This window comes from Larus michahellis, chromosome Z (assembly GCF_964199755.1).
Source record: "Larus michahellis chromosome Z, bLarMic1.1, whole genome shotgun sequence".
Classification (NCBI taxonomy): Eukaryota; Metazoa; Chordata; class Aves; order Charadriiformes; family Laridae; genus Larus; species Larus michahellis.
Genome location: NC_133930.1, coordinates 37,501,273 through 37,527,518, shown reverse-complemented (window position 1 = coordinate 37,527,518; position 26,246 = coordinate 37,501,273). Strand labels below are relative to the sequence as shown.

General features: G+C 42.2%; 1 protein-coding gene across 2 annotated transcripts in view; it reads left to right on the top strand.

The window, feature by feature from the left end:
* The window catches only part of MLLT3 (MLLT3 super elongation complex subunit), a 139,133-nt gene that overhangs the window by 50,073 nt on the left and 62,814 nt on the right, over positions 1 to 26,246 (top strand). For both annotated transcript variants that reach the window (XM_074570483.1, XM_074570484.1), the window contains exons 3-4: positions 14,887 to 14,969; positions 18,895 to 19,038. In XM_074570483.1, coding sequence (XP_074426584.1) covers positions 14,887 to 14,969; positions 18,895 to 19,038 — 227 coding nt within the window. The remainder of the gene's footprint in view (positions 1 to 14,886; positions 14,970 to 18,894; positions 19,039 to 26,246) is intronic.

The window sequence follows — 26,246 nt, the reverse complement described above, 5'->3', positions numbered from 1 at the left end:
CTGGTTTTCTTCATTATGCTCGGTTGGAGCTTAACCTAATTTTCTTTTATCAATATGTTTTCTTCCTGGTAGGCTACTTGCCTTATGTCCAGTCATTAATAAATGAATAGCACTTCCTTATTGAAAAATATCTCATTAAAAATCATGAAAGTCAAAACAATCTGCGTGTTTAATAGATAAATAAATAAAATGAAGGCTCCTGTCTTGTCTGGTTTGAGTGTTCTGTATTCGTTCAGTTTCCTGGATTTTTTTTTCCTGCAGTAACTTATGCCTATTTGTGTACTACTTCTCCAGCCCACCTTTTTTTTTTTTTCTTGGTTCTGAAGTCCTCAAGTAAGAGTTGGTTGTGTCATCATGACTCTGTGTTTGAGTTTTAGACTGACTTTGACATGTATGTTCTGGGCAGTTCTCCTTCTGTGTGCACCTCATTTCTCTACCTGTGAAGTGGACATCCCTACTATCCTTCACTGTTGTCTCTAGTGTCTTAAATATTTAAGCTTGCTCTGTCTGTGGGAAAACTTAAGAATGTGTGGTGCTCGGGATTGTTCTTGAAAGAAAAAGTGAATTAGCTTAGGGCATTCTGCTTAGAGTGTTATTTTCTGGCTGTCTTTGCTTTTGCTCTTGACTAAAGCAAAATGTTTCCTGCAAGGAAAAGATGCTCTTAATTTCTCCTTTCCCCAAAGTATATGCTGAAGCAGAAGAATGTGGCTTGATCTTTTGTGCTGTCCTAAGAGGAATTTAAACTGCTGGGGAGAATCAAGAATGTTCAGTTTTTACTCTTATGTGGACCATAATACAGGTTGATTGTTTTTATCATGCTGTCTTTTGTGTACATAGGTAAATATTCTTCATAAACTAACTTCAGGACTTTTTGGAAGGTAGTATGGAGTTCTAAAAATAGGGGGTTTGCTATGTATATTTTCAATATTTGTCCTTTCATTGCTTCTTAGTCCTCCTTTTAATTATAACTAGGTTTTGCTTGGAGGACGCTTAAAAGTGAATCATTACTCAATATCAGAGATCGGAGTGTGTTTCATACCTCAAAACCCACCAAAAGCCTATTTATCTGTTCCTACAAGTGACAACTGTGTGACTGATTTTTTTTCCTGTCTCCTTCAATGTTTCCAGTAATCAAAGTCTGTCTAAATGGCATTACATATTGACATGCAGTGTCCTGGCAAACAGCCACAGAAGCATTTTTAGTTTCTGAAGCATGTGGCTGAAGTTCTGCCCCTGAGAGCAGTCAGTTCCTGAAGATGGAGGTGGAAGTTGGGTGCTGGAACAAAAGCCTTCTCCTCGCCCCACTCTGCCTCATGGTTCTCTGAGCCTTTCAGCTGCTGGGCTCATACTGGCATGTGTTACTGGCTTTTCTTCAGGTTTTTGTACTTCTGAACACTGAGAATCTTCCCAGCTTCAATTTTGTTATTGTTAGTGTTTCTTTGTAGTATATTGGATTATGCGTGTGGGGAGAGTTCTTCAGTGCTCACTCAGCATGAGGCTGCGGATGGGCATGCTTCTGACACTGTGACCTTGTTACTGAAGAAAAAGGGTGTTGTTGTTGTTGTTGTTGTCGTGTTCATTTATCTCGGATGACAGAGTAATTAGAAGCGGCCCTTAACATGGCTGGCGGCAGGGAAGCGATGGGAAGCAGGTCCAGGCCGGGTATCTCTACTGATGCATAAGGGGATGTGGGACAGCAGAGGTTCAGCCCTCGCTTGCTATGAGCTCTGCCGTAGGTGAGAAGTACTTGGGCATATGGGAGTTTACGACAGATATGGAGTGCACCCTGAAGGGGATGGACAGGGCAAAGCAGCATCTGCACGGGGGAACCCCCTTCCAGCATGTGCACCCCCAAACCCAGAACCTGCAGCTTGTGGTGGTGCTTGACCAAATGAGTCTTTCCTGCCATTGCCTGCTCCATCTTCCTGTTCTGTTTGCCCTTAACAAGGATGTGTGCTTTTTAGCCACAAGTTGTAGCTTCCTGACCATTCCTATGAGGAGGCAGAAGTCTTAACTGCTCTTAAGGGGTTGATGTCCTTGGGTCTGGGTTCTCACTGATGGCTTCCATCCCTTACAAGTCTGCAAAAGTGCCCAAAGGCTGCTGTGTAACCTACCTGCTGTGAAGCTGTGGTAAATGGCAGCTGAACACCATATGAAAAGAACAAAATAAGGGAGGAAAGGAGGTGGTTTAAGAGGCAATTCTCCCAATATGTTGTCTAGCCTGGGAGTTTTATCTCGGGTTGAAAGGCAATTTTAAAGGAAGACAGAGACAAGTGGATGCTGTAAAAATGAGGCAGTCAAACTTGTGCCTGTTGTTTGACCCTGTTTCATGCTTACCTGTTTGACATTAATTTAATCTTGAATTTAAAAATGAACATCACCCGTCTTTGATATAGCATGATGTTTTTAAAACACCTGATTGGTGGAAAGACTTTTCCTTCAGAAAACATGCAGAAAAATTAGTAGGGAAGCTTGCTTAGAGTTTTGCTCTGATTTGGCTACATTTCTTTAAGTGCTTACCTTTCTCTTTTTGTTTCTTAATTTAACAGTGGATTGTATGCACACTGTACTTAGGGGTGTTCCTTCTTCAAACCTAAGAAGATCAAACTGGGAACAAAATCTAATATGTATCTATTCAGACAGTTTCGTGGGGCAATTCTAGTTTAAAAACAAACAAACGAAACAAAAAATCAAAAATATGAAAGCCGAGGAACCCTCAGAATTAAACATGCCAGAATTTGAAAACCTTTCTTGGGCAGTTAGTTGTCAATTAAATCTGCTATGGGAAATGTTTTGGATAAATTACATCCGAGCAAGTCTCTCTTTGATATAGAAAAGTTGTGAGTGTGACTCTTTTGAAATCACATGATATGCTGGTTTGAAATTCTGATTTCCATTTTGACTAATTTCATGTCCTCTAGGCAATGTGTACTCTAATTCCAGAAAGAATTATAAATGAGTGTTAACTGGGAGATATTTTGTTAGATTGAAGCAAATTATTAGCAGGCATACATAATTTTTCAGATTGAATTGCTTCACTTCACCCAAAGTAAATCACTATATTCCCTTCATCAAAACTGTTTCTGTTCCTCTGCAGTCTTTTTGAGTCATGACCACTAATGAAACAATAGTGGTATAAGATTACTTGTTTCCTGCATGTCTGGCTGGTGTCACACACTTTAATTTTTGTTCAAGTTGTTTGCACTGAATTATGTATGTTTTCTGTTTTTTCAGGCTGTTATTTAATCAAATAAAATACATGGAGAAAACATGTGCCAGAGGAATACCAAGAGAAGTGAAATACATTGCATTGAGCAAAGGAAAAGATTAGGGTTGAACTGATTGAGAGTTCAGATTCAGAAGGTCAAGTGATGAATTGCAAAAGGTGTTCTAAAGTCTTTTTCCTAAGCTGCTCACCGTGTTTGTATTTTCTTTTGCTGTTTAGGCTTTGTCTGAATGTGTAGTTATATTGTTGAGTAACTCTGAAGTCCAATTGGATTGATACGAGTTAGAACGTAGAGTTGAGTACAAACCAGTATGTCATTAATTCAGTGTCTCCTTAGGTTAATTTCAGTTTAAATCTGGCAAGGAATAACCTGTGTTGAAATTGAGAAGAATATTCGTGTTTTGCTCTGCCCTGGGTTATTTAAACTTTAGAATCACAATTTAGCTAATTTAGTGCAACTGTAATAAAGTAAGCAAGGCCTGAATTTTTTTGAGGGAACAAAAACTGATGTTGAAAATCTGTCAAGGGTAACTTTGTCATTTTAGCATGTAATTCCTAAGCAGCTATCTCTTGGTTGGCTATTCATTTATTTCAAATTGATGCATCATTTAGCGAGATAAATTAGAGCTGTTGCAGTGATATAGAGGAGCATGAGTTTTCTCCTAGGAATATTTTAAATACCTGCCATATAGGCAATGTCCTAGTCAAAGTCCAAAGACATGGAGTTTGATCTTCTAATGTACCATCAAACTTCAGAGATACTCAGCAATTCTTTGAGACTGGTACCACGTGACTGAATTCCTGTTTGATCGACTTGAAGGTGGAACAAACAAAACCATTTGTGTTGGGAAAATTGACAGAGTAAAATAAGATCATTCAGTTGTAAAAATTAAGAAATAACAAACCCTCAATACCTTGGTAATGAATGCTAACAAGAGGAGAAGAGATGAAAAATAATTTTTCAATCAATAGCTTTCTGATTTGTTTTGGGTTTTTTATGGAAAAAGAACAGTTTGCAAATGCAATTTTTGTACACTTTTTTCCTAACATTTTTAAAAGAGCAGAGTTGAAAGACTGAGAAACAATTGTCTTTCATGCCTCAGAAAGAAGTTTTTGCATTCTTAGACAAAACCCTAGCCACGATCTGTCAAATGTGTATTTGGAAAATGTGATCATGTTATTTCTGTTATTGTTTTACAGATTACCAGCAGATTAGTAGTGCAAATGCAGTCTCATGAATGTAGCATTTTTTAAGGTGGGGTTTTTTTAAAACTATAATTGTTCACTTCATGCTGGAACGGGCCTAGAAAAAAAAACAATTTTCAGGATTAGACCATGTGTCACTTTGAATATTTTTCTGGTTTTAAAGACTAATCTATATTTCTTCTCTTCCCTTTTCCTTTCTACATACAAAGGATAGTTTGTCAGCTACATAGTATGTAGGGCTGCAGAGCTGGAGAAGAAATATTATCTGTGACTGACTTTCAGGAATTAGTATCTTGTATCTCTCTCAGGCAGAAGAATAAAGCTGTAGGTGTGCTATAGTGGTCAGAAACACCACTGCAATTTTAGTTATTTCTGTTTGAAGAGAATCTTAGTTTTTCTATGTCCCTTCTTTATAATTCACTCATCATTAGCCTCACGTGGCTACCTGTTCTTCTTTTCTCTTCCCTCAACATGTCAAACAACTGAATACTATAGTTGTTGTGATTGTTACCCGCATGCCAACATAAACAACATCTGCATTAACTGCATGCAAACATGGCTCTTAAGCTGCGTTTATGCCTGGAGCATACATTTATGTTACATTCATTATAAATGTGTTTGCACACAGATTTCAAATCTCTGTACTTCAGGTTATTTTTTAGTTGTAGAGCTTCTTAGTGGTCTGTTATGCCAGAATTGCTAAATGGAAGCCAGAAAAAGCAGGCATATGCATGTAAACACACTGTAAATAATTGTTCCTGCCTTAGCGATACCCTTCTATAGTTTTATAGTTCATATTAATACATCGATGTTTTGCTTAAATTAGGATAGCATACTTTATTATATTTTCCCATTTGCTAATGACTGATATTAATAAAATGTATTCAAAGAGGTATTTTTCTTTTCCCTCTCTTAGTCCCACTCTCCAATTGCTACAATAAATACGAAATGTAGACTAGCATTAATGATCTTATATAGTCCGGGGAACTACAGGCCGGTCAGCCTCACCTCCATCCCTGCAAAGATGATGGAACAGCTTCTTCTGGGCGTCATCTCAAGGCATGTGGAGGGAAAGAAAGCTATTAGAAGTACTCAATGTGGATTCACCAAGGGGAAATCATGTCTGACTAATCTGAGAGCCTTCTATAATGGCATGACTGGATGGATAGATGAGGGGAGGGTGGTAGATGTGATCTACCTTGACTTAAGCAAGGCGTTCAACACGGTCTCCCGCAGCATCCTCATAGGGAAGTTTAGGAAAAGTGGGCTTGATGAATGGACAGTGGGGTGGATAGAAAACTGGTTGAAAGACAGAGCTCAGAGGGTAGTGATTAGGGGCACAGAGTCTAGTTGGAGGTCAATGAGAAGCAGTGTTTCCCAGGGGTCAGTACTGGGTCCAGTCCTCTTCAACATAGTCATCAATGACCTGGATGAGGGGATAGAGTGCACCCTCAGCAAGTTTGCCGATGAGACAAAGCTGTGGGGGGTGGCTGACACACCGTAAGGCTGTGCTGCCATACAGAGAGACCTGGACAGGCTGGAGAGTTGGGCGGAGAGGAACCTTAGGAAATTCAAAAAGGGCAAGTGTAGGGTGCTGCACCTGGGGAGGAATAACCCCATGAATCAGTACGGGTTGGGGGCTGACCTGCTGGAGAGCAGCTCTATGGAAAGAGACCTGTGAGTCCTGGTGGACAACGGGATGACCATGAGCCAGCAATGTGCCCTTGTGGCCAAAAAGGCCAATGGCATCCTGGGGTGCATCAAGAAGAGTGTGGCAAGCAGATCTAGGGAGGTCATCATCCCTCTCTACTCTGCCTTGGTGAGGCTGCACCTGGAGTACTGTGTCCAGTTCTGGGCTCCCCGGTTCAAGAAGGACAGGGAACTGCTGGAAAGGGTGCAGCAGAGAGCTACCAAGATGATTAGGGGACTGGAACACCTCTGTTATGAAGAAAGACTGAGGGATTTGGGTCTCTTCAGTCTGGAAAAAAGATGACTGAGGGGGGAATCTTATCAACAGTTATAAATACTTAAAAGGTATGTATCAGGAGGATGGGGCCAGGCTCTTTTCAGCGGTGCCCAGCGACAGGACAAGAGGTAATGGGCACAAACTTGAACATAGCAAGTTCCACCTAAACATGAGGAGAAACTTCTTTACCCTGAGGGTGACAGAGCACTGAAACAGGCTGCCCAGAGAGGTGGTGGAGTCTCCGTCTCTGGAGACATTCAAAACCCACCTGGACGCGTTCCTGTGCAACCTGCTCTGGGTGACCCTGTTCTGGCAGGGGGGTTGGACTAGATGATCTCCAGAGGTCCCTTCCAACCCTATGATTCTATGATATGCGCTGCTCTGAACAGTGTCATGAAGACTGGTAGACCATAGAAGCAAAATTGATTGTTTTCCAGTATATTTAATATGAAGAAAGAAACATTGAAATTGATATTTAAATACTTCTATAAGAAGCCGTTGCCTGCTGACCTAAGTTAAAATATACTGCAGTCTGTCTACAGGCTTCAAAGGGTAATGAGGATATATAATGGGTATTGTTCCTCTAATGCAAAATGCTGTTGCAACAGATAAATAATGAGGATATGCTAACTCCATTGAATTACTGTCTTGCTCTTAGATTCTAGTTAGTATTATTTCAGATACAAACTCTATATTCATTGTGAACAGTAACTGAATTATGCAACTTTCATAGATATGTGCCCTAATATCTCCTATCTCAGTTTCTTAGTTTTAAATACGTCATCTTCTATGAAGAAAAGTTCTCTCTTACTTGTCTTTTGCTGGAAAAGTGCTGATGTGGTCCAGGAGCTGTTCTAGCCATTCAGAAATCCACTCACTTTTGTTACTGGAACTACTTACGGGTTTCTTTTTAATTGTCATGTAAAAAGTCAGCTAGATTTATGATGACTGGTCATAATGATGCACGATGAGTGTAGTAGCAGACTTTGTTCTTTGCTACTGAATTTTCACAGACGCTCTACCAGATGACATTAGACACGGATTCTCAGCTCTTGTTTCTTAACACAATGGCAAGACTCGTACTGACTTTGAGCATTAGGCAGCAGACAGTTTTTCTGGTTTTAAGTGTTTCCAGATGGGGTGACTTACCTTCTCAAACCTGATGCAGACACAGATTTTATGTGACACTGTTCTGTACAAGAGAAATGTTCTGATATTTTTCTGAGTTACTCTATGTACTTCATAGAAAAACCTTAGAAATAAAAGAAAGTATATATTAATAGAATCTATGATTCTATTCTACTTCTAATGAAGTAAAATAACCACCAGAAAAAGAGAGTTGTGATAGGAAAATTCTTAGCCTTGACCTGTAGTTCAACAGAAGTTGTTTGACTCAAGTGTGGCATCACTGGAATACAGAGTGATTTTTGGTAGCTCTGAAAGTATTTGTTCCCAATTTGATCTTTGCATAGCATAATGAAGTTAAAATAGAAAAATAGGTAGATATATATTTGACTTTCTCAAGTGTCTGTCTAGGAGTGAAGAAAAAATATTTTCTATGGAAACTCTTTTTATTGAGCAGGGAGAAGTATATAGTTAATATCTGAGATATAAATGACTTCAAATCCTGCAGTTGTTGGACCTGTTTTCCTCAGTAAAAGAGAAAATCCGAAGGGCTTTATTTTCAATACAAATATGAAGATGCCTTAATACACAATTACTGGGAATTTTTATTACTATTACAATAGTAGTGGTACCTCTACAGGAAAAATTAATGTTTATAGTCAAGAGTTTTTAATGTTATATCTAATGTCTTTTCCACCAAAAATAATTGCCTGGCTTATTATTATCCAGACAGCCTTAGCTGCAGTTCAGTAATTGAGGATCTTTCCTGTTCAAGGGGTTTTCTTTTGCCTCAGTGGCATATGGGAGACTTCTAGGCCAGATACTTTCTGGAAGTCATTTTCTCTGATCCATTGATATGTGAGATAGATACGTATTTTTTAACAGTTTTTTTTTTTTAAGAACTACTTCCTGTTGGGAAAAAAAAACCCAACCAAAACCAATAAACAACCCACAAAACCCCAAAAAACCCCAGGATTAAAAGGTGTAAATGTAGAGTAGGAAAAACTGTAGTTTAAAAAATACTCTTTTTTGCTTCTCTCTCTTTCTCATTCCCATCTTATCTGGAGGAAAGCTGAGGAAGCAGACAGAAGGGATGGGAGGCGTGAAGTGTGAATGGTCCTAGACATCTCCAGTAACTTCTGTATGTCTCATCAAGGATTGTTGCTTGTATGTGGAGTGCAGAATATAGATAAATAGCTGTCTGTGTCCGTGAGTCAAGGGGAGAGGTTTCTGCACTGTGGGTGACATGTACTGAGGTTAGAAAGCTTGCAGGTGCCCGAGGATTATTCGATGTCTGTGCATGGTGGGGCAGTCAAGAGAAGTGCTCCTCCTGCTGGACGTCCTGGATGGGGTGGAAAAACACGGTTTAATATGTTACTTCAAGCTCTGGTGGGTGATCTGCTGACAGCCAGTATAGCTCTAGAATCTGGCATGTGAGTTGGAGCTTTTGAATCCTTTCCCCCTCTTCTCCCAATTTCAGCAAAGCTGGAATATACTAGAAAAATAATTTTATTATAGTTCTCTGCAAAGGCCTCAGTGTGGTCACTGTTACTAAAATGCATCATCGTGGCTTGATTTGCATCTGTTCCTTAGGTGTCAGTTAACATGTGATGCAACACATGGGAATGCATGCATGAACACAACAAAAGAAAAAGCAGTGCTTCACTTGTGGTGTAAAGAAACAAACATTTGAGGTAAATGATTTAAGCCATTTATGTGAGCTGTGGAGAAGGCATGTTTCCTGACAAACAGGGGACAGATAATCTACAACTCGTAAATTCATGTCCTGGCTTGCTGTGATCTTGCATAACTCATTATGCTGACATTATAAAAAGAATTTAGTTGTAGAGTGCATTGAATGAGATTTGAGCACCTGAATCTTTCTTTTGTGTAGGATGAGTATAATAGGCAATTTTACCAAAACAGATATTGAGATCTTATGGAGAAGAAATCCTGGTTAATAAAAATTTTTAATAGTACTGATAATGTTGTTACTGAGCTTTCATTAAAAGACGCATATTGATATCTTGCAGCTGGTCTCTGGAAGGCACATTTTGTTTGAGGAGCATTTCAATAATTTTTATCAGATGCAGATTATTGCATTTGTATGTGTGGGAAGGTTAGTGAAAATGAATGCTTCTGACTGTTCTGTATTTGTGAATTGTTTGTGAAGCTAGGATTGCAGCTGAGTGTCTGAATAGTTCTCTATCAAGAGAAGTTAAGTGATAGTACACTGTAGGTGAGCACCTGAGGGGTGTACAGTGCTGGAAGTCAGTACTGTGCAGTTGCACCTGTGTCTACATGTGTGTGCTTCTCCAGTGTCATGGAAAAATGGCATTCCACCTATGACAACTACTTCTTGTCCTAGGACGTTAGCCTCCTTGCTGTAGCTTTTACATCTTCCCCTCTTCCCTCTATCATTTAACAGTTTATGTAGTCTTCTAGTTTCATGTAATGCATGTAATGCATCAATATGCAGTATTTGAACAGCTTTTCACAGAATCACACAGAATTTTGCTATAGTTAGGGCCCTATTTGATCTAAGTTCCCTTCTGTGGCCTCAAACATACCAGCATTACTACTTGTTACAGCAATATTCGTCCCAAAGTACAATGAAACATGATTAACAGAAGGAACAGACTTAGGCTATATAATTGTGTTGCATAAGCTCCTACTTTTGTTTCAAAATTGCACCTGAAGTTGTTTAGGGTTTTATTCTATATGTGTTTAGCAAACGCATTTGCACAAACCTGAGATTAAAGCTTTCATTTATGGAAGAAGAGAAATGCTCCTGCATTCTGACAAAGATACGATAACAGTAGTGTGTCATGAACTCCTTATGTTGCCTTGCACAGGCAGCAAAATCCCAGCTTATTCTGTGGCCAGTGGGCCTAAAGAAATCTGCATAGTTTTGCATTTCTCTTCTCTGCTGCTGGCCCTATAGTTCTCATGAGAAGAGACACTGTGTTGTAACTCATTTGTAATTCTGCATGCTGATGGCTCCTTCTTCCTGCATCTTAGTGGAGATGTTCTCTGGAACTGCCTTCTCCGTGAAGGCACTAATTTTTCACCGGATTGGCAGGAATCTGTAGGGCCTTAATTGTGGTAGAGACTGTATTGAAGTTGGAACACCTAGTCAAAAGATATGAGAGAGAGAGGAAACACGTTGTTGTGAGGATACAAGCTGTTTCCTTTGGAAAAGAACCTGACCACAGTAATTAAGGCTTAGTGATAACGTTGTGCCATCGGTGTTGTTTATTTGGTGCTTGAAATGCATTTGTAGGTGCCACTTCAAAGGAGAGGAGCAGTCATTGGGGAAATGCCTCTGCCCCTCTAGACAGGGAGGAAATTGTTTGTTAATCTGTAGAAGGGTAGTGTTTTCTTCTTATCTACCTGTCTAATGTAGCTGCTTTTTCTAATGAACTTTGAGAAGCCTCTTAGAGTTTCCAGGTGCTTCCTTCTTCAAAATAACTCCTTCCTAGTTTCTATTGTTGGTTTTGCTCTCTTGGCCTATGTTTGCCATTTGCTTTTGTTTCTCTTTTCACAGAATCACAGAATGGTTCGGGTTGGAAGGGACCTTAAAAGATCACCTAGTTACAACCCCCCTGCCATGGGCAGGGACACCTCCCACTAGACCAGGCTGCTCAAAGCCCCATCCAGCCTGGCCTTGAACACTTCAGGGATGGGGCAGCCACAACTTCCCTGGGCAACCTGTTCCAGTGCCTCACCACCCTCACAGTAAAGAATTTCTTCCTGATATCCAATCTAAATATACCCTCTTTCAGTTTGAGGACGTTGCCCCGTGTTCTATCATTATACTCCCTGATAAAGAGTCCCTCCTCATCCTTCCTGTAGGCCCCCTTTAGGTACTGGAAGGCTGCTATAAGGTCTCCCCAGAGCCTCCTCTTCTCCAGGCTGAACAACCCCAACTCTCTCAGCCTGTCTAGCATAGATGCTGCAGCCCACTGATCATCTTCGTGGCCCTCCACTGGACCCGTTCCAACAGGTCCATGTGCTTCTTGTGCTGAGGGCTCCAGAGCTGGACACAGTACTCCAGGTGGGGTCTCAGGAGAGCAGAGTAGAGGGCCAGAATCACCTCCCTCGACCTGCTGGCCACGCTTCTTTTGATGTGGCCCAGGATGCAGTTGACTTTCTGGGCTGCAAGTGTGCATTGCCTGCTCATGTTGAGCTTCTCATCCACCAGCACCGCCAAGTCCTTCTCCTCAGGGCTGCTCTCAAGCCATTCTCTACCCAACCTGTGTTTGTGCCTGGGATTGCCATGACCCAGGTGCAGGACCTTGCACTTGGCCTGGTTGAACTTCATGAGGTTCGGACAGACCCACTTCTCAAGCCTGTCAAGGTCCCTTTGGATGGCATTCCTTCCCTCCAGCGTGTTGACCGTGCCACACAGCTTGGGCTCTCCTCTCTTTTTCTTTCTAACTTTTATGTGGTTTACCTAACTCTTGACACCTCTCTCTTCTCAACCCAAAAAGCCTTGCTAGGGTGGTTGCCTGGTGGCTCAGCTAAACCACATGTATCATTGCAACCCTGGTTACTACTTGAAAGAATTCAACGAAACGATAAGAGCTTATGCCAGCGGATGCTGGTTCGGAGGGCACAGAGTTGCTGTTTCTGCCAGCACATATAGTAGTGGCTTCCTTAAGAAATGTGAGGATAATGTAATTTCTTTCATTTTAGTAGCAGTCTACATGTGTGCAATAGCATAGAGCTTTGCTCAGTCGCTTGCCTTTTTTTTCCAGGAAGGTTTCATTCACAAGATTGTAGAATTTTCTTTCTATTAAAAGCCTATCATTCCATTTGGGAAGGCACCCAAAGTAGTTTCCTTGTGATTAAGTGTTCCGTAACCTGTCACCCAAGCTTCAAAAAAAAGCCTTCAGGTGTAGCAGACTTTGTTTTCAGAACTGTAATGTGAAACTTTGTCAAGGTACTATCCAGCTTGGATAACAGCTACGTAAATCTGAATGAAGAGAGATTTGGGGGAGATAATGAAAAATATTTAACTGGTGCAGAAAACACTGTCAGCATAAGTGCTCAGGAAGAAGGTGACGTGATATTTACTTTTTTTTTTTTAAAAAGGTGATTTGTGACTTGTCACGGACCCTGAAATATCTTTTAACAGTTAATGTACTATCATATTTTCTAAAGCTTCTATATTTTCATCTGGATAAATGTCTGCTGCATAATTTCCCCCTGTTCTTATGTAAGTGGTTTTCAGTCTTCTGAATCCTGCATGGCCATTCAAATAATACTGGGAAGGCTTTCAAGTTGTCTTCTGAAGGCAGGGGAGGAGCAGGCAGGCTCATCTATCTTTGACTGAAAAAGTTGCCAGTTTGTATTGCTGTAACCTATCACTGTGCTTAACTTAGGGCTATTATATTTACATTTTTCAAATGCTGCTAAGCCCTCTTAAGGGAAGACATGTCAATATAAGGTGAAATACTGCTTCTGGGAGGTTCCAATGCAAAATGCTCCGTTTCCAATTTAGAAGCTTTGTATGTGTGAAACCACCCCTCAGATTTTGACCTATCATCTTAACAGTTCTTTTTCAAAATCTTTCAAATCCCACTTTATAAAGTATATGTCCTCCTTTTTCCTGCCAAGAAAAACAAACTAAATTCTGTAGCTGCAAGAGGACAGTGTTGCAGAATGCGTCTGGAAAAGAGATTATATTCGTGCTCCATTTTTGTCATCCTTTTCGCTTTCCATTGGTTGCATGAGATGAATAGGGTAGTGATAGCCAGCTGCAAGGACTTGGCCAGAAAAAGGACTTGGAATCTTCCCCATCCTTGAAGTTCCTGCCTGGGTTTGGTGCTAACAGAGCAGGAGGAGAATGGCAAGCTAGCAGGAGAAAATTCTGCTGTGTTTGTTTACTTGGGGATTAACTAAGCTTGTGTGTCGTCAGAAAGCTGACGTACTGATCATACAATTGAGAATGTAACAGCAGTTTTATTCCTGGGTGTGTCTGATGGGTCTTGTCATGTTTCCTGGATGATAGAGTGTGGTAAGTGCCCATCTGCGGTGCTTTCCTAAAAAGAATAATTTTGGTATTCAGGTCCTGAGCAGTTGATTGCAAGACATGCTTTTTGTAAAGAATAGTTTAAGTTGCAGATGATTAGCTGCAGTGAGCAGCCACCAGGCAATTCTGAAAAGAGCACACATCGTAGCAAACGATGATCCATCTGGGAGTATGAATTTTCTTTTGGTCAACAAGATTGATAGAGCGTGACCATTTGTTTCTGAAGAAGTCATCTCTTGGTGTATGAATTGCATCATTCTGCCGGTCTACAGTGAAGATACTGTCATTGTTGTATGATGTCATTGGCATGGTAGTGCATGTGACATGAGTGGTGACACATATCAGTGAAGCATTTGGAAGCATCTGAGTTGATGCTGCAGGAGACACACAGTTTCTGAAGCTCAGCCTACCTTTGTGCTTGCATGGGCATGAATTCTCTAATGAGGTTGTTACGCAGCCAAACAGGAGAAGGAAGAGGTGGCTTCTCTTCCAAGTTCTCTAACAACCTGCTCTGTGTCACTGGCTGCAGTTGTCAGGCCAGCGCCACTTTCTTCAGAGACCTCCTGTTCAGTACTGTGGGGATTTCATGTAACTAAAAGCCCTTCCATTAAACTGAAAACCTGAAGGAAAAGATTGCATCTTGGAGCTGGTAGTACTCACTGTCATGTTAAAGGAGTCTGAATCCTATAGCGTAAATGTGGATACTATTTTGAGGTAATACAGTAGCTAACCTTCCTGAGGTTCTCTACTATATACTGGAATGTTGTGTTGTGTCCTCCTTCCCCCCAGTAATACAGATTTCAATTTTATTAGCATTAGTTCTAATTAAATTATTTATCTTAAATTATATTTATTAGAATTTGGATTTTATTAGTATTAAGTTACGAATACGTGAATGACAGTTCTTCTGCCCCCTACATGTTTTAACTTTCTCTGGGTGGAATCCTATATCTTTGTCATTCCCAGAACAAGCCTCGGCTGTGGGGGCGCCTGTGTAGTCATTATGGGTACTTAGTGGGTCCACCTGGTGCTGAAGTCCCTGGTGGTTCTGCTTTAGTGGTCTGAAAGGATTGAAAACAAACAAACAAAATAAATAAAAAAATTTAAAAACTTGTTATCCCTAAACCGTAGGTTTTATACAGGCAGGAATGACTTGCTTGCAAAATTCATGTTGAGTAGTGCACAGATATGTCCCACTGTGTGTGTTCATTTTTGTAATGATGCTGTCATAGAACTATTGTCATAGATTATTTGTGCATATGGTTTGCTTGTGCATTTAAAACACTTTGTGTGTGTGTTAAATCCAGGTTTTTCTCTTTGTTTCAGTGTGCAAGGACCCACCCTACAAAGTTGAAGAATCTGGGTATGCTGGTTTTATTTTACCAATTGAGGTTTACTTCAAAAACAAGGTATGGGATCACATACTTTTTATTTAAAAAAAAAACCCAAACAACAACAAACAAACCAAAAAACCCAAACCAAACCAAAAAGCAACAAAAACCCCAACATTTGAAAGTCAAGGTTTTTTAAAGATTTACAGTTTAATTCATAAACTTAGTTAGAAATTAGTTTTAAAGCTGTCTTGATTTTGATAAAGCTGTTTTTCAGTGCTGTTCCTCAATTCAAAGTCACTAACTTTCAGAAATGCATAATTGTGTTTAGTAGGTAACTCTATGAAATCAGGATTATCTGATAAAATAAAGAAGTTGAATGTAATTATTCAGAAGAATTACTAGCCCTACTCAGAAGTGGACAGACTTTAAATAATGCGTAAGGAAGTTCAAGAGTCACTTAAACTTTAAGAAAGGACACTGGTCTTGATTATGTTGATTTCTTAATGAACACATTGTTCTATTTTAGTATTGCCAGTCTTTTTAATTTGTTCAGGTATTGATCTTTCAGAACAGTCTTTTTTTTTATTAATCCTGCATCCTCAGTCTGAAAAAAACCATTATTTTAGACTGCGTGTGAATATTGATTCTACTCAACTCAGCATTACCAGGGGCACAGTTTAAAAACAAGCCCAGTGCCATTCTACAAAGCTTGCGGTATTGTGGTATCTCAAATTCTGAGTCTAAGAAAAAGCGGCAATTACTGTGGGTCTCTTAGGTAGCAAATACAGAGATTTCCTTTAATGTACATGATAGGGTCTGTATTACTAATAACCCGTTCACATAAAAAGAAATGAATTAGGGTGGAATTAAAGAGCAAAAGCTTGCATGGTTTAATGTACAGTAACTGCAACATTTTAGGTTCCTTTTGTATCTCATATGCCTCAGTGGAGGTATTATTATACTTTGCATGCACTTCTAAGATACCCATGTGTTTATTTTATATTACCAAGATCTAGCTTAACATAATTATTTTAATCAAGTCAGTGTTATATCTTTAATGTGTTGAATGCTTGGTGAAAAATTAAGATCAAAAGAAAACAGAAATGCATAGTAAAAGACTTTTGCTGGAACCCTGGTCACTTCAAATTTGTGTTAGAGTGAAACTTTGTTAGCTGTGTATGCCTTCAAGTAGATATTCCAGTATTCTTTTGTCTTTCATAGAAAGCTCTGTCAAGGTGTGAGGTGTGGATAATTCTGCTCAGGCACTTTTTAAGTTGTAGGTTTCAAACAGGTAATTCTGAAATGTTCCCTGTATCAATCTGTGAAGAGCAGGGCTTAGTCTACCCTGTTTGCTATTGGAAAAGGAAACAGAACTGCCTCAGTGATTTGATTGGCTTTTTTGGTATGCTTTTTAGCTCTGTCTCCATTAGGGAAGCAGTTTTGATTCATTCAGGAAATCTAATGAAAAGCAGCCCATTCTCTTTAACTCCTGGTAAGAGCTCATCTCAAAACCGGGCAGAAAAGGTCAGAAGACAGTGAGTCAATCATTGAAGCATCTCTACAGAAAGCTTCCTGCCCAACATTTCTTTTTTTGTTTTCCACTCAGACTTTTGGCTGCCTTTGCTGACTGTGGAGACCTGCAAGTCTCAGGAGTTCTCCAGCAGGAGTTGTGGCTTAGACTGAGATCGAGAGGGCAGCAGTGATTACAACTCACCTCACCCTCAAGCAGCATGTGGAATTAGGAAGTTTGCAGACATCCCTCACCCCTATTTTGGTGTCATGGATTACAACAAGCAGCAGTTGGACTGTGAGTCAGCTAGCTCTTCACACAGCGGCAGCAGCATGCCCTTTCCTGGGGTCGGTACAATACAAAGGAAAAGTGGCACAAATATTGAGCTGACATTCCTGAGGCAAATTGCTGCTTTCTCCTGGCTCAGCTACTCTTCCTCCCCTAAGCCACTTCACAGGTATTCCAGTACAGAAAAAGAGGAGATAGACAGAAGGAGGAAGAGGAGACAGACCATCATCACTTATTCAAGGTAGACAACTTTTCAATTTCTGATTCAGAAAGTACCCTAATGAATAGAGAAGGCAGAGGTACAGGAAGCCACTTGGGACCATGGAGAATTAAAGGCTGCCTACTGCCAGGACTAAGGAGAAATTGGTAGAAAATCTAATAGGCATTTCACTCTGACGGAAAATATTCCAAGCTTTAAAGAACTAGAGAAATGACAAACAATCCTCCCTCACACATTCAGCAGCAGCAGGCTATAGTTGTCATCCATTGAGAAAAAGTCCTTGGAGAAAATGCTTTTAGGTCAAAAGACTCCCACTCTGGAAAATGCAGTCCATTTAGGACAAGGCTCATAAACTGCCTTTTACTATCACACCATTTTGAAACAATGGCAATGGTACCGGGAGTCCTTTGTATAGTAGAAGTCTGCTTTGAAATCACTGGTTATGTTCATCTAACTTTACACAGAATTCTTTGAAGATTCACATTTATAAATTCTTATAACTTTGCTTTTATGACAAAGCTGCTGGTACCAACTGTTTGCCTGTAGCAACATCAGTTTTCTAAGCAGACCCGGGAGTAAATAACTTCCATTTTTTTCTGCAAGAAATCATGTGTTGATCTCTGTAACAATAAAAAATATCTTCATCCATGGTTGCCTTTGAAAATGGTTCATCTAAGGGAACTGCTTGCTTCTGTCTTGAGAAACAGACTACTGCAGGCCTTTTATTTCAGGTCCCCTTCTGTTGTTTCTACTCCAAGTCTAGAGATGGGACAATAGGGATGTCCCTTGGCTGTGTTTGAAACTTCTGATTTAACTTTTAGAATAACTGAGATTTCTATGCTTTCTGTTCTTCACATCTTTGGAATCCTGAATCAAAACTAAACATTTTTTAATGTGAATTTTTTAAGCATCTGTCACCGAACAGAGCATACATTTTGATTACATGCAGTGTTGGAGATGTGCTAAGATTTTGCTGTGTCTTTTCCTCCTCTTCCCTTGTGGTTCCCTTTTTACTAAAGCTTTTCCCGAGTTTGACCTCTTGTATTCTGCCTTCAGACTGGCATTGGTTTGGTGGCTTCTGTTGCACATCAGGACCTTTGAAGGAAGGGCTACTTAATATTGCCTTAAAAGGGCACCTAAATTACATGCAGCCTCTAGAAGGGACTGTGTAAATGTATGACACAAAATGTACTTATCTTTTCTCTGGTATTGCAAACTGAATTCTATTCAATTCCACTAGTGTCCTTTTTCAGCTGAGGCTTTCTCGGGACAGTAGAGCACTGATGACTTCTTCCAGGATAAATTTGGCTTTCCTGTTCTTTCTCTCTCCATATTGGTACAGGGAACATTCAGTTTCATTTTTTCACTGCAGTGTCAGAGAATTTTAATCACTTGGAAGCTGTGGTGGAACACTTGAAATCTAGCTGGCCACACTCATTCAAGGCAATGAAGTTTCATTAATAAATGAGCAGACCCCATATACAGGAGATCAGATATAGTTGGTTGCAGCAGTTTCGTTCTTACCCCTTTCTATAACTCATGAAGAAAACAATAGTGTTTAGCTTTGGTGGAGGAATTTGCATTCAAAACTTACTGCAGTGTCTTCAGTACTACCTAGGGCTTAGAAGCGTGATTGTGTTGGTGACTGAGTTACCTTTTGTCAGCTGAATCATGATACTTGCCTATGCACTTGTCTGTAGCCTGTTCCAAATATGATATAACACTTTCAATTAAGCCTTCTCAGGACAGCTTGAAGTTTATGAAGTTCATGCATTTTATCATGTGTTGTCGTGGGCTGATAGGAGCTTCTCTGATTTACTGTAGCTCAGCTGACACTTGGTAAATTCCATAATGTGTCCAAGAACACAGCAAATGGTTAAAAATGACATAATTTTCATTTTAATTGACAGTCTTTATGTAGCCTTTGTTTTCAATTTAGTTTTGGTGCTAGATGTTTCTATCTGGTTATTTTCAACCCTCAGGAAGAACCTAAGAAAGTTCGCTTTGACTATGACTTATTCCTGCACCTTGAAGGCCACCCACCTGTAAATCACCTCCGCTGTGAAAAGCTCACATTCAACAACCCAACAGAGGAATTCAGAAGAAAGCTGCAAAAGGCAGGAGGGGTGAGTCCTGCACCCACATCAAAAGCCATCACAATAAAGATGTTGCTGCATATTGCTGGTGCATGATGAGTTTAACAAAGATTGACCTGACAGTGAGATGAAGTGTTTTTGTGATTAACTTCGTATAAGAGCTCAGTGCTAGTTGTCTTTAAGTGGAATGGGTGAGCAAATGAGCATGTGCCTGCATTAAATACACAATTAGATACCTGTTTTCATAACCAAGCAACTCATGTTTACTTCTGCAAAAGCAGAACTTAGACCTTATACATGAAGCACTGCTTGCTTGACTTCCCAGAGGTGAAATACAGGAGGGCTACTGTAATGGGAGGAAGTAATAAGGAAAAAAAAATGTCTCTCATTTAAAGAGAAATGGTTCTGTATTAAGCAGAATAAATTCAGTAGTTATAAGGTAGAACAAGTTAGAAACTGTATGTATAAATAAAGCTACTTAAAGTTATATATGTTACACAGTCTGAACCAGAAAATTTACCAAGACTTCTTTACATGTTGTTAGAACTAATTGATGAGAAAGCCAAAGGAAGTTTGCCTGTTTGGAGGGAGGAAAGGTCCAAACCTTTAGGTTTACATTTTGTCCGTTAGTGGAAACTGTTTTGCCGAGTTTCACACAATGGCAGAACCATTCATGCTGGCAGGGACCACCGGAGGTTCAGCCATGGGGTCAGACCAGGCTGCTCAGGACTTCATCCCTCCTTGCCGGGCTGTGAAACCTACCCTGGCTGAAGGTGGCCTGACCTCCCTGGGACCCGGCCTCACTGCTGTGATGTCTTCATGGGGAAAAGGCTTCTGCTTATTTCCAGCCTGAGTCTCTCACGTGTCAGCTTGTGCTACAGCCTCTTGCCCTCCCGCCACACACTACTGTGAAGAGCCTGACTGCATCTCCTCCATTTCTTTCCATCGGTGTCAGGGATGCTGTTGTGTGCCCCTGAAGCTGTCCCTCCTCCCAGCTGAAACAGCCCTGGTCCTGCAGCCTCTCCTTGCAGAGCAAGGGCTCCAGCCTCACCGTCTCAGTGGCTTCCCACCACCTCCCACCAATTTGTTTCTGTGCTGGGCACCCATATGGGATGCACTACCCAGATGGGGTCTGACAAGCACCGAGCAGAGGGTACAGTCCCTGCCTTCCCCTGGCTTTTAGGGCTGTGACCTGCTCATGAGACTCGTCCTTGTTGCTGCCCAGGTACACGGGTGGCCTGGGAACAGCTTGCTGCCTTCCAGTGCCAATCCCCTAGAGCTGTTTCCCAGCCCTAGCCTCATGGCTGCAGGGCTCTGCCTTGCTGGGACAGGGCTTGGCATTTGGCATTTATCCTTGTTGTATTTCGTGAGGCTGCTGTTAACCCATTCCTTCAGTCTGTCTGGGTCCCTTCGGCAGCAGCCCTGCTCTTGAGTCTCGGCTGCTTCCCCAGTTAATTGTCATCCGCAAACCTCATGAGTAAAAGTGTGTTCTGTCTCCTCCTCCAGGTCACTGATGGAGATGTTAAGCCAGCTTTTGTGTTGTGGGTTTACTAATGTAAATACCAATGCTTATCTGTATATTTCTGAACAGTTATAACAAAAATGGGTAGCTCTGTTTAGCACAATTAGACAATAGTAGGTTCTGGGATGGAGAAGAGAGGGGAGCTAGTATGAGAATATTCAGTCTGCTGAAGAGGATGTTTGAAAGCAAAGCAAAAATAAGTAGCAGGCATAGTCTGAAAGACCTTGTTGTCCTCCTGGAGAAGAGAACTGTTAGAACTATGGTTGTATTGAAATAGAAGCATGAGCCGTGTTTTGCGTTTGGGTTTATTAGGTTCAAGAGGGTATCCATATCTGGACAATGTACTGGCTCTTTAGTGTGTTTGCAAATAAATCATCAAGATTGTATTCTGGAAAACTTCATGAGACACTGCTTTAATATTAATTGTATCAGGTCAATTGTCAATGGACAAGTTTTATCCAAAAGTGTAATAAGTGTAAATGATGCCAGCAGGGACTTTGGTGGGATGGGGAGGTTAAAAAAGTAAAAATAAGAGGCGTCCCTTTTATTGCTTTATTTCTTTGCCTTCTAATTTTAGGTTTCTTGAGTTAACAAAGGCAAAAAATGTTTGTGTCATTGCTTTTTATCTTCTGGATGCTACAAACTACTTGTTGTTTTGTTTTGTTTTGTTTTTTTTCCTTCTCCTCCATTTTCCCAATTTCCTTCCAGAAGATGTTTGGGGCTGGTTTTTTTTTTTTTGAAGCTATTGGTGTTTTGTGCTTCCCTCTGTAGGCTGTCTGACCTAGGAGTTTGTCTGATCAACTTAGCAGAGATGATGTAATAGCATTCTGTCTGTCTTGTTACTGCAAGCCTCTGTGAAGGGGTTACGTCTCCCAGCATGGCATTGGAAGGCCAGTTACACTTTCATGAAATGCTGCACATAAGCTTTTCTTTGACTGTTGTAGAAGCTGTGGAAAACTGGCTCTTAGTTTCAAGTGTAAGCAGAATAGACAAGTGAGTGAATGAATCCATGATACATTAACTCACTTGTAACTTTCACGCTTTAGGCTGAGAAAAGCATTTACAGGATGATAAAATATGGGACGGGTTTTGCACTTACTTGTAAGTCAAAACAATTAATACTTGTAGATTATGGCTGTCGTCAAGAAAAAGTAAAAGTAACAAGTCACTGAATTTCCTCAACAGGCAACAAGTCTGGCAAAATGAAGTTCATGTCCTTCAAAAAGAATGAGATATCCTATTAATGTAAAATGATAAGTGGTAGCTTTAAGAAAAGCACTCTAAGATGGTGGACTTTCATGTACATGCTCTTTTAATAATGGTGTAAATCGCTTGATTTCTGTGCACCTCGGAACCCAGATCTCTTATTAGTTTTTCTCCAAGCAAAAGTCATGGGACATGTTGTTCCACTGATTTAAACTTCTAAACATGGTTCTTTATTTCTCATTTGCATAAGCACCCAGGGCTCGGTGCTGGGGCCGGTTCTCTTTAATATCTTTATCAATGATCTGGATGAAGGGATCGAATGCACCCTCAGTAAGTTCGCAGATGACACTAAACTGGGCGGGCGTGTTGATCTGCTTGAGGGTAGGTTGGCTCTGCAGAGGGATCTGGACAGGCTGGACCGATGGGCTGAGACCAATGGTATGAGGTTCAACAAGGCCAAAGGCCGGGTCCTGCACTTGGGACACAACAACCCCATGCAGTGCTACAGGATTGGGGCAGAGTGGCTTGAAAGCAGCTCGACAGAAAAGGACGTGGGGGTGTTGGTTGACAGCCGGCTGAATATGAGCCAGCAGTGTGCCCAGGTGGCCAAGAAGGCCAACAGCATCCTAGCCTGTATCAGGAATAGTGTGGTGAGTGTCGTGGTTTAGCCTCAGATGGGAACAAAGAACCACGTGCCGCTCGCACGTGCCTTCCTAATACAGGAAGGATCGTAAGAAAAGGCAAGACTCTTGGGTTGGGACAAAGGCAGTTTAACAGAACAGCAAAGGGAACAGGCAAACAACACCAACAACACGGACAGGGGAATATACAAACGCGATTACGGAACCGCCGCTCCCCGCCGCTCGCCGACCGGCCGGACCCCGGACGCCCCAGCCCGCTTTTAAGCAGCAACTTCCTGCCCCCTCCCCCGGCAGCTCAGGGTGGGCGTGGCTCACATGGCATGGAATACCAGGAAAAGTTAACCCTATCCCCACCGGAACCAGGACATTATCCACCCCTTATTCCATACCATCTATGCCATGCCCAGAGGGTTCCAATGAATTGCCACCACTTTCCCCTGTCATATATATATATATATATATATATACACACACACATATAATGCCCTTAGTTTATGGGTCATCCCTCCAAAGTGTCCGTTGAGTTCTTTTAATCCACGGCTTTGGGCTCTATTTGTTAGAACAGTCTCTCAGGGCAGGTGAGATGCTGGGTGGTGCTGGTCTGTTGCATGCTGTATTTTTCGGAGCTTGTGACTGGTGCACCTGGTGTGGCTCATGCACGCAGTCCGTGGGCTGAAGATGTAGATCTTGAGGAAACTGCTGGGCACCAGCTGCTGAGATCAGTTCTTATCCCATCATCCCTGTGCCTTACTTGTAGTACAACTGATATCAATTATAGCAATGAGGACATACAGTGACAGTGTTACTTATCAATTAACAGCACACAATCTGATTCATTGGCTATTCTCGCCCAAAATCAGATCCCCATGAGGTACACATCGGACTTCCCCATCCTGCCGCATCACCCACCAAGTGCACCCAGGTCCTTGGGCAAAAGCAATCCCACGGATGGGTTTGCCTTTGCCTGAGGCAGGACTAACCCAGACTGTCTTCCCTAGCATATTCTTCATGTGCACTACGGGGACTTTATCCCCTTCTACAGTACGTGGAAGTTTTGATTGGGCAGGGCCAGCCCGATTGTTAGATCCCCTGGTGTTAACTAGCCAGGTAGCTTTTGCTAAATGTGTATCCCAGTGTTTGAAAGTCCCACCACCCATTGCTCTCAGTGTAGTTTTTAACAGTCCATTGTATCGTTCTATCTTCCCAGAGGCTGGTGCGTGATAGGGGATGTGATACACCCACTCGATACCATGCTCTTTGGCCCAGGTGTCTATGAGGCTGTTTCAGAAATGAGTCCCGTTGTCTGACTCAATTCTCTCTGGGGTACCGTGTCGCCACAGGACTTGCTTTTCAAGGCCCAGGATAGTGTTCCGGGCAGTGGCATGGGGCACAGGGTATGTTTCCAGCCATCCAGTGGTTGCTTCCACCATTGTGAGCACATAGCGCTTGCCTTGACAGGTTTGCGGCAGTGTGATATAATCAATCTGCCAGGCCTCCCCATATTTGTATTTCAGCCATCGCCCTCCATACCAAAGAGGCTTCAAACGCTTGGCTTGTTTGATCGCAGCGCATGTCTCACATTCATGGATGACCTGTGCAATAGTGTCCATGGTCAAGTCCACCCCTCGGTCACGAGCCCATCTATATGTCGCATCTCTCCCTTGATGGCCTGAGGAGTCATGGGCCCACCGAGCTATGAATAGTTCACCCTTACGTTGCCAGTCCAGATCCACTTGAGCCACTTCAATCCTAGCGGCCCGATCCACCTGCTGGTTGTTCTGATGTTCCTCCGTGGCCCGATTCTTCGGTACATGGGCATCTACATGGCGTACTTTCACAACCAGATTCTCTATCCGGGCAGCAATATCTTTCCACAGTTCAGCAGCCCAGATGGGTTTGCCTCTGCGCTGCCAGTTGCCCTGCTTCCACTGCTGTAACCACCCCCACAGAGCATTTGCCACCATCCATGAGTCAGTGTAGAGATAAAGTACTGGCCATTTTTCTCGCTCAGCAATGTCCAAAGCCAGCTGAATAGCCTTCACCTCTGCAAACTGGCTCGATTCACCCTGTCCCTCACTGGCTTCTGCAACCCGTCGTGTAGGACTCCACACAGCAGCCTTCCACTTTCGATGCTTTCCCACAATACGGCAGGACCCATCAGTGAACAGGGCATATTTCTTCTCATTTTCTGGCAGTTTATTATATGGTGGGGCCTCTTCTGCACGCGTCACCTCCTCCTCTGGTGACATTCCGAAATCCTTGCCTTCTGGCCAGTCCATGATCACTTCCAGAATTCCTGGGCGACTGGGGTTTCCCATTCGAGTTCGCTGCGTGATCAGTGCAATCCACTTACTCCATGTAGCATCGGTTGCATGATGTGTGGTGGGGACCCTTTCTTTGAACATCCAACCCAGCACCGGCAGTCGAGGTGCTAAGAGGAGCTGTGCTTCTGTACCAACTACTTCCGAAGCAGCTCGAACCCCTTCATATGCTGCCAATATCTCTTTTTCTGTTGGAGTGTAGCGGGCTTCGGATCCTCTGTATCCACGACTCCAAAACCCTAGGGGTCGACCTCGAGTCTCCCCTGGTGCTTTCTGCCAGAGGCTCCAGGTAGGGCCGTTCTCCCCGGCTGCGGTATAGAGCACATTTTTAACATCTTGTCCTGCCCGGACTGGCCCCAGGGCCACTGCATGGACTATTTCCTGTTTGATTTGTTCAAAAGCTTGTCGTTGCTCAGGACCCCATTTAAAATCATTCTTCTTCCGGGTTACTTGATACAGAGGGCTTACAATTTGACTGTAATCTGGGATATGCATTCTCCAAAAACCCACAATACCTAAGAAAGCCTGTGTTTCCTTTTTACTAGTTGGTGGAGACATAGCTGCTATTTTGTTGATCACATCCATTGGAATCTGACGGCGTCCATCTTGCCATTTTATTCCTAAAAACTGGATTTCCTGCGCAGGTCCCTTGACCTTACTTCGCTTTATAGCAAAACCAGCGTTCAGAAGGATTTGGACTATTTTACTCCCTTTCTCAAAAACTTCTTCTGCTGTGTTTCCCCATACAATGATGTCATCAATGTACTGCAGATGTTCTGGAGCTTCACCCTGTTCCAGTGCAGTCTGGATCAGTCCACGGCAAATGGTGGGGCTGTGTTTCCAGCCCTGGGGCAGTCGATTCCAGGTGTATTGGACGCCCCTCCAAGTGAAAGCAAACTGTGGCCTGCACTCTGCTGCCAAAGGGATTGAGAAGAATGCATTCGCTATATCAGTCGTGGCATACCACTTGGCTGCCTTGGACTCCAGTTCGTACTGGAGTTCTAGCATGTCCGGCACGGCAGCACTCAGCGGTGGCGTGACTTCATTCAGACCACGATAGTCTACAGTTAGCCTCCACTCTCCATTAGATTTTCGCACCGGCCATATGGGACTGTTAAAGGGTGAGCGAGTCTTGCTGATCACTCCTTGAACCTCTAGTTGACGAATCAGCTCATGGATGGGAATCACAGAGTCTCGGTTAGTGCGATACTGCCGCCGATGCACCGTTGTGGTAGCAATCGGCACCTGTTGTTCTTTGACCCTCAACAACCCCACAACAGAAGAATCCTCCGAGAGACCAGGCAAGGCAGACAACTGTTTAACTTCCTCTGTCTCCAAAGCAGCTATGCCAAAGGCCCAGCGGTACCCTTTTGGGTCCTTAAAATACCCTCTCCTGAGGTAATCTATACCAAGGATGCATGGAGCCTCTGGGCCAGTCACAATGGGATGCTTTTGCCACTCATTCCCAGTTAGGCTCACTTCTGCCTCCAGTACAGTCAACTCTTGGGATCCCCCTGTCACCCCAGAAATACAAATGGGTTCTGCCCC